Source organism: Zosterops lateralis (assembly GCF_965231275.1).
Source record: "Zosterops lateralis genome assembly, chromosome: Z".
In the NCBI taxonomy this organism is placed as follows: Eukaryota; Metazoa; Chordata; class Aves; order Passeriformes; family Zosteropidae; genus Zosterops; species Zosterops lateralis.
The window spans coordinates 16971399-16983370 of record NC_139800.1 but is presented as its reverse complement, the minus strand read 5'-3'; the positions used below and the strand labels follow the sequence as shown (position 1 = coordinate 16983370).

The following is an 11972-nucleotide window of genomic DNA, read 5'->3' as shown; positions in this document are numbered from 1 at the left end:
CCCAGCCCTTGGGAGCGAGCGGCCCTTTGGGGCGAGCGGCCCCCGCCCGGCCGCGCCCCGCGCACAGGTGCCCCCGCCGCCCGCGGTCCCCGCCCGGCCCGGCCCGGCCCTCCCCGCCAACCTGCCCTGCCCTGCCCTGCCCTGCCCTGCCCGGCCCGGCCCGGCCCGGCCCGGCGCGGCCAATGGGGCGAGAGGGCGGGGAGCAGCGGCGGAGCGGCCCGGGCCGCCCCCGCCCTCCGCGGCGAAACTCGGCGGGAGCGCCGCGGGGACTGAGACGGCGCCCGCGCCCCGCACGGCCAGCACCGCTCGGCACCGCTCGGCTCCGGGCACAGCACCGGGCACAGCACCGGGCACCGCTCCGGGCACCGCTCCGGGCACCGCACCGCCGGCCGACCCACCGGCGGCGGGGGATGAGCCGCGGCCACCGCGCTCCGACACCTTCTCTCGCCGCCCCGAGGGCACCTGGAGCCGCCGCCGCAGCGCCTCGCTGAGCCCTCCCCGGCGCCGGTGCGAGAGGCGGCTCCGCTGGGCTCCGCCGGGCTCCGCTGGGCTCCGCTGGGCTCGGGCCGCCCCGATCCCCCTCCGGGCTGGGCGCGGAGCGCTGCGGCAGGAAGAGGCAGCCCCGGCTCCCCGGCTGCGGTCGGTGGTTGACGGACGGCACCCCAGTTCGGCCCCATCTCAGGACTTTTGTTTTTTCTTTCTTTAACTGAAGCACAACACTTTTTTTTTTTTTTTCTTTTTTTCTTTTTTCTTTTTTTTTTTTTTTTTTTAATAACTTTTCTCGCATTTGAATTTTTACTTTCGAACTATACAACCCTCTCCCCTCCTTTACTCGGCTTTTCCTTTTCGGACCCGGTCTTGCTCGCCAGCTGCAGCGTGGGTATCATGTCATTCGAGCCCACCTTCATGCCACCTGCCAACGGCTCCGCCAACGGGACCGCCAGCGGCGCCGAAGGCGGGAAGCCCCCCACCATCCCCACTGTCATGTTCATCTTCGGCGTGGTGGGCAACCTCATAGCCATCGTGGTGCTCTGCAAGTCCAGGAAGGAGCAGAAGGAGACCACTTTCTACACGCTGGTCTGTGGACTGGCAGTCACAGATCTCTTGGGGACCTGCCTGGTGAGTCCGGTCACAATTGCCACTTACCTGCAGAACCAATGGCCCGGAGGAGCTGCGCTGTGTGAGTACAGCTCCTTCATCCTCCTCTTCTTTGGGCTCTCTGGCCTCAGCATTATCTGTGCCATGTCCATAGAGAGGTACCTGGCCATCAACCATGCCTATTTCTACAACCATTACGTAGACAAGAAGCTGGCAGGGCTCACGCTCTTTGCCATCTACGCTTCCAACGTGCTGTTCTGCGCCCTCCCCAGCATGGGGCTCGGCAAATCCACTTTGCAGTACCCCTACACTTGGTGTTTCATAGACTGGCGAACAAACGTGTCCACCCATGCAGCATACTCCTACATGTACGCGGGCTTCAGCTCCTTCCTGATCCTGGTGACTGTGATCTGCAACATCCTGGTGTGCGTGGCCCTCATTCGCATGCACCGCCAGTTCATGCGGCGCACGTCCCTGGGGACAGACACCACCTCCAGCCGTTTATCTGACTTTCGCAGACGCCGGAGCTTCCGTCGGATGGCTGGAGCAGAAATCCAGATGGTTATTCTGCTCATTGCCACTTCCCTGGTCGTGGTCATCTGCTCCATTCCTCTGGTGGTGAGTAACATCATGCAACCCTTTTCTGTTCCATCGCCCTTACTTGCAGAGTCATTTCTTCCCCTAGTCTGTGTTTGTCAAACAGATTCCCGTTGGAATAGGTGCTTATTTGTGGCACCTGTACTTGGTGTCCCAAACTGTTACTCAATGTCTGTTAGTATACATGCATGGTAGGAGAAAGTTGAGTAGATTGACATTTACACATAAAGAAATCTGCTTACCCAGTCCCGGAGTCCTTTACTTGATTAAAAGTCTCTATAATTGTTTCACTGTTCAACTGGAATCAACATAGTAAAATCCTGAGTGCTAAAGGCACTTTAAACTTAACCTGCAAAATTAATTTGTGATAAGTGAGGCTTGGGTCTGGCCTGCATTTCTGGCTGTTAAGTGTGTTTTTAAAATGTGCATGTTGTTGCTGAAGGGTGCAACACTCCCTGATGTGCAAAGGAAGATAGGGTTGTGTGCACTTGGCACTAGCAACATACAGAGTTCTTCACAACCAAAACCTAAGCTAAGCTTCACTCCTCAGGGATTCATGCACCGTCTCTGGGGTAGATCCCCCACAGGCATCCTTCCAGGAGTTCCCCACACAGTGGGAGGAGTGAACTCAGTGGAACCACCTGTCAGTGTATTGCTCAGTGAAATGAGTGTTGGAGGAATTTGGCCCACATAAACCTTGAGATCACGCTAAATGTCAAACAACATTACAGCTAACTGTTTGCTCATTTTCTGAAAAGGCTGATACAATTGGTGCTATTAAATTGAACACGCAGGATCTACTTTTTTCTATTTCTCCACCTTATCTTCAGGAAAGACAAAAAACCCCAAATCCACCAGCTAGAGGCTCAGTTCTTGCTTGCTAGCCGCCAAAATAAAGCCTGTCAAAAATCCTGTCCTACTCTGGCTCAGAGATGTTAAACAAATAGTTGGCTTGCCTCGTTTGCCATCTTACAAAACACAGGGTAGGGACTCAAGCAGTGGCTGTCAGACAGAAGGTGTTTTTAGAAGGACTTTTTAAGGAGGTTTCTTGTCAATAGGGTGATCCCTCTGTCGTAGAGAGGGGGTACAATGTATGTCAAAATAGAGCTGGCCAGCTGGAGGTGCAAAACTGTGTATCACTGTAAGGAAGTTTAGAGCAGTGTGTGTGAACAGGACTCAGCTGTCAGCGAGTGCGTCCCCCTGCTCAGAGGAGCTGTAATGACAAGGGTTGGCCGGGGATTTCTGGCAAACAGGAGCTAGTGAAGCGTGGCTGTGCTGCAGCCCCAGGGTCCCGGCCGTTCCCAAAGGCCACCTCCCGTCCTTCGGTGTTGTCACTTGGTGCGGTGCCAAGGCGTGACTGAGCATGGCCGTGTGTTCCCTGCCTGACATCCAAAGGAGGTGCAGAGGTGCTGCCTGAGCTGCACACAGGGTGTCCCCGGGAGGAGCACATGCCTTAGACAGGGGAACTGTGCCAGCCTGCCCTGCAGTCCAGCTCCAGATATGGCAGGGGTAAGCTGACTTGCTGCACCGGGATGCATCAAGTGGCCAAAACTCCAACAGTACTGAGGGGTGACAGTTCTTAATTTGATTAATTTGGTATCAAAATAGCTACTTCACGAAAGAACAATATTGCATTTTCAAAAGAGATGCTGGTAAATGCAGGGAACAAGTTCTCTGAATTAAATACCGTGTCAGGATGTGATGGACTTAAACAGCTTCAGAAAACAAGCCAAGCCTTATCCTGTAGCAAAGCAGCTAGAGGAGTGATGAGAAGTCTGAATGTGAAATGCAAAATGAAATAGTTTATATCTATTTGAGCCTAGCCAGTCTTTTACATTAAAAAAAAAAAAAAGGGGGGGGGGGGGTGGTGCGGGGAGGGCGACCAGAAATCAAAAGGAAGGGTTTACCAGAAAGTGAACTAGATTGCTGAGAGCTAAAATAATGAACCTGGGTGGGGCAAAAGGTTTATTATTTGAACAGTAGCTAGTGAAAAACTTGCATATAGCAAAAGTATGTGAAGGTGCAGGTGATAAAGTTGTATAGCTCTCCCAGACCTTTATTTCACTTCGTACAAAGGTAGAGTGTTACCTTGGGAATGTTCATAATGGTAAATTAGCTTTTACCAGCTAAAGCAGTATGTATTTTCTCTATCTAAAATGACGTAAGAGACCCTAATTTCATTTAGATGGATGACTAAAAATAAAAGGAAGTTTTTTCTAAAAAAACAAACCCAAATAACCACATATATACACACCATCACAATGTCCAGTGTGGTTAAATTTCTTCACTGTTAAGTAGCTTTTTAAAGTCTCTTGCCTCCCTCTGCGGGAATAAGCCACAGCCACTTTTGCTGCTTTGTGCCATGATGAGCTGCCCTGTATGCTGCTGTGTTAAGCCCTCTGGATGCACAGACACTGAGGTTAAGAATGGGGAAACTCAGAGAAGTGACACCTTTGTATTATAAATCCCTAGAAAGAGCCATTAGGCGAAGTGAGTAGATTATTAATATACAGACTTACATTTTCATGACTTGGGGGAGTTTTAGGGAGTCCTCACTGCGTGAGAGGCTCACCTATAACAGGTCAGCCTGGCACTCTTCAAGAGCCATAAAACTGGTGAGGTGGTAGTGGTGCCAGCATGATTCAGATACACAAAGCAGGTTTAGAGGGTGCTTTGTGACTTCAGTTTTCTTTTGATGACCTGACTTTCCACTGATGATTTCAGCTCGATAAACCATCAAGTAAGTCAAAGAAAAGCAACTTCTGGAAGAGACACATAAACCTCTAACATTTTAGAACAAACACTTTAACAAGATAATAAGATAGCAGATGGGGTCAATCCAACAGGATCCACTTATTAAGGTTTGATAGAAAAAAAATTCAAGACTTGAAATATTAAACAGCTCTGAAATAACTGAGTCACAGATAACAGCAGTTTTTAATAATGAGATGCTTCAGCACGTGATTTACAAGTAGGGTGGTTTAGAGTATTAGTGGTTATTCATAAAATCAGCAAAACTTTAAAGCAATAAGTGCTGTAACAAAATTATGGCAGGTTATGCAAAATACTGAATGAACTTGATGGAACTGAAGACTGATCAAATATATCGAGGAAAAAAAAGATGAATGAAAAAAAGATTTGTGAAAGGAAACTTTATATAACTCAGTGTGTTCTCAATGTGCAGAAAGGGGTGTGAAAGACATGAATCTGACAGTAGTTTAAAAATTAAGTAAGAAAAGCACATAACATGTGCAACTCTTGTCTTGATTCCACATGGGTTATGTCATCTCTTAAAAAGTTTTGAGCTTTTTAGAAATTACAATTGAATAGTGTAAAATATACTTATATTAATGTGAGTTATATTAGGAGAGATTTTGTCAAGAAGAGAGTAGACATTTTTATCTTTCTAAAAAACACTAAGCTCCTCTCAAGAGTAAATAGGCACACACCACTCCAAGTCTGTAATTCACTCCAGCAGTCTGTCAGATACTCTTAAAATTTTTAAGTGTGTGATCTTTTTCTCATTCTGACCAATAAAAGTTGTTGTTAAATCATGGTGATATGAAAAATAAAATGTAATGTTTCAGGGTGTACACCTTGTTGATTGCATGAAATGATTAGGATTTTCTAACTTGATGTTTAATTCATCTAAAATTGGATTTTCTTTTGGCTTGGCTGGTTTCAACTTTCTAGTATCAGAGACCGTCCATAACCAGCTGCAAGGGGTCAGGCATGGTTTTTTGGCAGTAGAGTAGGCACCAAGCAGACAGTAAGACCTTGAAGGGCAAAGGTTATTGGCTTGTAGAACTGAAAAACTTGTTCCTGTTTACTACCATATGTTTTTTTAATTTATCATATCAGCATGTGGGGAGATTTTGAGGGCAGGTGGAAGCTGTGGAAACAGTTACATGGGTGACTGTAACTATAAAAGTCACTTTATAATGCATCATAGGATTAGAAATCATGACTTGCATCTGTAATTAGTGAAGAGGAAAAGCACAAACAGCACAAGGACTCTGATTCTCTGCCTGTCTTGAGCATAAACTTGACATACCTTAGAGCTGTGTACTTCTTAATTACAAATTAACTGGTACTACTTTTAAGATATGTTGTCTGAATTCTACAGCTGCAAAGCTAACATACAAACCTGATTTTTAAGAGACTTGTATTGTTCTGGTTTGCTTCCTTCTTTAAGTAGGATTTCAAATGGCACAAATCCAAGTATCAGATTAGATAATTTATTTAGTAGTGGATTCCACTTATTTGGCACTTATTTTGAAGATGACAAGCAATATCTTTTATTGTGTTACCTCCTGCAGCAGAGGGCTTGTAGCTAAAGCAGGGTACATCTCTTGCTATTATTTTAAGTGATCCTTTACTAAATGTTGTTTCACCAGTAAGTAAAGAAGGATAGAATTTATGTTCCTACATGGATAAATTTTTACCCTATTGTGATTAATGTAAGAAAACAATAGGTGTGAACTGCTAAATGCATATGACATTCTGGGGAGCTTTCTATGGGACTCTTCTGGGAAGTAGAAACAGTTTTGTACAGTCAGAGTTTTCACTGACTACATCCACTCTGTGAATTGTTAACCTCCACACGCTGCGTAGCTGTCAAAAGGAAATATAGCATAAAACAAGCTGTCCTGTACCATTAGCAATAGTCCTTTTCAGCCATCCTTTTCAGCCACAGAGTGAACACTGAGGCACATTTTCATATTTCCATAAAGTCTGCCAGGTAGCAGAAAGAAGTGGAATAAGTGCCTCAATTTCACGTGCTGCTTATCAAAAGAACAATCCGACTATTAAATCACTGACGTGTAACTATAGCTCTGAGTTTAAAAAAAAAAAAAAAAAAAAAAAAAAAAAAGGCAAGCCAGCTTTCCAAGTTGAACTGTGCATTTCTTCAGCTGTCTTCAAACTGGTTTTGTGGTCTGGGTGGATTTGTTAAACTTACACATATACACACATATACATTATACATATCTATAGATTATACTGATACATATACACATACATATAAACACATACATATTATACGTATGGACACAAGCATATTATACATATCTACACTTTATACACATACAGGCATACATACTACACATATACACGTGCCTATTGTGCACATATGCACATCATACAGGTACACACAGATATTACACATACATGTTATACATATCTACACTTTATACACATACACACATATTACGCATATACACGTACCTTTTGTGCATATATACACACATTGTACACGTACACACACATATCATTCATATACAGATTATACATATTTACACTTTATACGCATACGCACATACATATTACACACATACACATACCTGTTGTACATACGTACACATTATACATATAAACACGTACATATTACACATATGTACACATACACCTCGTACAATACATAGGTATTATACATATAGACGGATTACACACAGAGCCGCACCCGCCGCGGGGCAGCCGCGCCATCTAACGGCGCCCCCGAGAGCAACAACTGATTTATCGATCATTTATTCCCGAATCCTTTTTTTCACAGTATGAATAGAGAAAGCTGCTTACAGAACGGACAGTCAAAATCATAAATAAAATAATAAAATTAGAATCCTATAAATAAAATTATAATAAATTATTTATAAAGAAAATCAATCATTATATATAATATTATGTCTAAAATAATTTAAAATAAAGCCAAATATTAAAATCAAAGGTAAGATTCTTAACAACTTTTTTTAAAGCCATAAGAATAAGTTCATAATGCATAGGAATACTCTTTGAAGCACCTGAATGGCATGTTTGGCCTAACAGATCAATAAGGCCAAGAAATTAGTAGTCAGAAAGACATCTGCAGTGTTATAAATCATTAGTAAAGTAACTGCAGATAAAGGTGGCATCACTATATTGCTTTTTTTAAAAACAATAATCAGTTTTAAAATCTTGACTTTATAAAGATTTTTCCATATCTTGAGTTCATTAGGTTACCCATAAACCTAGAGAAAAGTACTGAGAAAGGAAATAGTCAATCATCAATTTGACGGACCATTTGAGAGAGACTGTAGGCACAGGGCTTCCACAGAGGCACTCTGCATTATTCTAAACATACCATAGCTTTGATAGCTTCGGATAACACTCCGTCTCTGAATACTGACAAGGCTGAATGCACTACACTGCCCTCCTGCAAGAAAATTTCTCAAGAATTGTGAAATTTTCTACCAGATTTGGATGGCTTCACATAGAGGACTTGTAAAATAATTACTTATGAGGGCTCTCCTAATTTGGCTTATTCATTTAATTGCTTGCTTGTCTCCATGTCTGTAACCTCAGCTGTGCATGCCTTGCTTCATTCCAGAAGCCAAGGATGAGATTCTAAAAACATCATAATTTTGCTACTAGATTTTTACTGTATCAGATAAAAATATAATTAAGGACTATAAGGTCCCTTTTTTGACTTACCTTAAGGAACCTGAAGAAAATAGAATCTTCCATTATCCATTTTTCAGTGGTTTTCCTAAGCCTTTCTCTAACTGGCCACTGCTTAGGTCTTGCTAAACTGGAGAAGAGCTATTTGAGATTAATCAACACAACAAACTCCTCTGATGCCATTGTGGACTGTGCCTTACAGCAGCATTTACTGTAGTGGCTTCTAGACAAGGAGAGAGACCTGATGAAGAGGAAACTAGAAGAATAAGCTGAAGAATACATTTCTATGTAGAAGACAGGGCCCTTCAGTTTTAAAATTTGTGCATAATAAACTAGAATCACTAATTGAATAGTCACTTCACACATAAGCTTCAACATTTTAAACTCTAGACCACTTTATTAGTATTTCTGTAAATAAAACCTAAATGCTGGCTCATATAGGAGAAGAGAGTACTCTAGTTGAATGCTGAAATAATCTCACTTTCTTGGCCTGTTAAAAATCTCCTTGCTGGGTGACCTGTCTTTCGGGGTGGTTTTTCCTCCTTTTCTTTTTTTGACGTTTCTGTTTTTCCAAACCATGCTGCAGCAAGCAAACACTTGTGGTTATATAAGCAGTTCCAGTAAGGACAGGTGCCAGGAAAATACATTTCTAAACTTGGGAATCAACAACTCAGGACTTGCTTACAGAGTCTCATGTACTTGGATTATCGTGTGTGTTTCAGTTCATTTCTAAGCGATTATTAGACCTTTGCTAGAGGAACTGGTCAGGTCTCCCCAGTCCGTTACCTCTTTGCAGGCTGTATGAGACTTGAGGTGTACCAAGGAAGCAGGATACAGGTCTGCGTCTTTGTTCCTGGGAAATTTTAAAGACACCAGCCGAAATTTGGAGGTTCAGGGATTATGAGGCGAAAAGGAGAGAAAAAAGCCAGTCTTGTTCTACTTGTAACAAAAAGGTGTCAAAATTTTCATCTGACTTTTTTTCGCTATTTCCAAAAACAAATGCGTGTCTGCCAGTCTGAGATGCCTAACTTTGCCTGGCTGCTCTTCTGTCGTACATTACATGTGCAAATCTAGATCTCTGCTTTGAAGTGTAAGCTTTTCTGTCCTGATGCAAGTATGTAACTGTGTCTTCCTTTTCCCCCTTCCCCTTGGGCAGGTCCGTGTCTTTGTGAACCAGCTGTACCGGCCGCAGTCGGTGGAAGACGTCAGGCAAAACCCCGACCTGCAGGCCATCCGCATTGCCTCAGTGAACCCCATCTTGGACCCCTGGATCTACATCCTCCTCCGCAAGACTGTGCTCAGCAAAGCCATCGAGAAGATCAAATGCCTCTTCTGCCGCATCGGAGGGGCCCGGAGGCAGCACTCAGGGGGCAACTTCAACTGCGTGGACGGGCGCAGGACCTCCTCCGCCATGTCCAGCCAGTCGCCGTCCTTCATCTCGCGGGAGCTGCGGGAGATCAGCAGCACCTCACAGACACTGCTGTACCCGCCCGAGCTGAGTGAGAGCAGCGCTGGCGGCCGCGTGCTGCTCCCGGGCCCCGGCTGTGCCGGCTCCGCGCACTCCGACACCACGTCCGTGAGGACACTGCGGAGCTCCGACACCTCGGACTCCTCGCAGGGACACGACTCCGAGAGTGTCTTCCTGGTGAGCGAAGTCGGCTCCGGTGGCGGGGCCAGCTCTGCATCCAAGAGCGGCCCTCTCCAGGTCACCTTCCCCACAGAGACATTGAATTTGTCAGAAAAGTGCATATAGATAGCCGTGAAAGGCGCCAACCCTGGGGATACTTCCTGGTACATTGGAAAAACTGGTGCAATAGATAGGTGTTCTGCCTATTCCTGGGAAGAGGGGTTCAGCTGTGCTTCAAAGGGCTATTTTTCTCTCGCTGTGTGATGGGTACATTTCCTTTAGACTACTGAGGACTGTGTGGAACAGGCATTGCACTTGGGCCCTGCCATCAGAAATGGTACAAAGCGGGTCTGATGGGACTGCAAACATGAACTGCCAAGTCTTGCTGTGGGACACAGGAGAGCTACTGTGCCTCTGGAAATAGAAAGATCCCATCACTTGCTTTTTCCTTTTTTTCTTTCCCTTTCCAAGTCTGGTAGAATTGTTTCTGCTCCTTCCCCGTGGCTGCTCAGCTATCAAGAGTTTAAGCTTGAGGCAGCTGCTAGGAACTGGACACAGCTACTCTGAGAGCTGCCTGCAGTAGGATTTTAAAGTGTCTCACTAAAGCATGAAAATGTGAATTTTTATCATTGTATATATATCAGGATTGAAAATATTTAAAAGTGTATTCTTCTCTATGAGAAGGTTTGTTATTAATACGAGGTATATAGAAATGATTGCCAGCCTTCTCTTCCCTCAGTATTTCCTGCTGATAAGGCATTCTTGGCTTAGATTTGTTGTCCATGCTAGATTCACAGCTGATTGAGGTAATTCTCGAGCTGAGAATATATAAGCACTTTCTGAGTGAAATGGGAATATATGTCTTTTTAAGAGAGAAAAAGAAAACACATCCTTCCAGTTAAGATATATATGTATATACTAAAAAAGTCAGATTTTATTTATGTTCTGAGAATATTTTTCTGTGTAATACACATGCGCCTCTCTGAGTACTTCGGCCCAGCCTGCACACCTTAGGCACACACAACATTGCCCGTCAGAGTGGTCCCTCTGCTGCCAGGGAGACTCCTTACATGTAAAGTTAAGGACATATAGAAGTGCTTTCAATATCAGGGCCTGAAACTTTCAACTCCTGGTTAATAGTTTTAATATTCACTTTAGTTGAAGCATCACTGATGTTATAAAGGTATTTTTTCATAACATTTATCATTTTACTTTAAATAGTAAATAGAATCTTATGACTGTGTAATCTGATACTCCATCAAATAAATGTATGAAACCATGGAAGCAGAATCTTCATTTAAAATATAGATTATATAGAACTGTATCTCAGTCTTAAACACCTTGAAAAGTATTTGTTGCTAGAGTTTTGATGACAAACACATCACCAAAACCAGCTGTTAACCACTGACAAAAAGGAGTTTTGTGTTTTATATTGTAAGGGTTAGATCTTGTTCCAGAAATACTGTGTATCAAAATAATTCTGTACAGATATTTGGAGGATGTTTTGTCAAATGCAAAGCATGTTTTGCTGCTTAAAGTGTTTTCATGTGAATGCTACATTGTAATGAAAATCTTGAGTCTTATGTTGATATGTTTAAGCAGTTGTACCGACCAAAGCAACTTTGGGGATCACAATTAAATGGAAATGTTCTGCTTGATCTCAGATGTCTACATGAGTCTGCCATTCAGTGCCAACTCCTTGCCTTAACAAGCCTCCCATTTTGGAATGCTTTGCACTCAGCTACTGCCAAAACATACTTTGTGCTGCAAGTTTCCAAAACACCACAGCATGATCACCATCAGCAAGAAGCAGCTGTCTTCAAAACTGCCCCTAAGAGCACTGACAGAGACACAAATTATTTTTATTTGAACAAGGACATTTTCCTTTAACAGGGGAGAAATTGAGCTTGTTTGCCTTCAGACATATAGAAAGTGAGGTTAAATCTTTACACAAATATTTGCAGAAGCAGCAGCCACTTTTCACCAGTTAAGCTGGAGAACAGTATTACCCAAGCTCCTGCTGCAGCTACAGATAAAGATCTGCCTGAATTCCTTGCAATTAAACCACCTCACTATGGTCTGTTGCTTACTAGTGACCAATAAATAGAACAGACTCACCATACTTCCCAAGACAGGAAATAGCACCTGGCAGAGCAGGAAGGTGGGAGTGCCACTGCCAGATAGCACCACATGTACCAATATGGGACCACACCTTTGC

At 43.8% G+C, this 11972-nt stretch overlaps 1 protein-coding gene across 1 annotated transcript; it reads left to right on the top strand.

Annotated features, from left to right (window-relative positions):
- The first annotated feature begins 883 nt into the window (after positions 1 to 883).
- PTGER4 (prostaglandin E receptor 4) lies at positions 884 to 11402 on the top strand. The gene is made up of 2 exons (XM_083884039.1): positions 884 to 1716; positions 9284 to 11402. The coding sequence occupies exons 1-2, from the start codon at positions 886 to 888 to the stop codon at positions 9878 to 9880; spliced, it is 1428 nt and encodes a 475-aa protein (XP_083740165.1). The 5' UTR covers positions 884 to 885; the 3' UTR covers positions 9881 to 11402.
- The last annotated feature ends 570 nt before the right edge of the window (positions 11403 to 11972 follow it).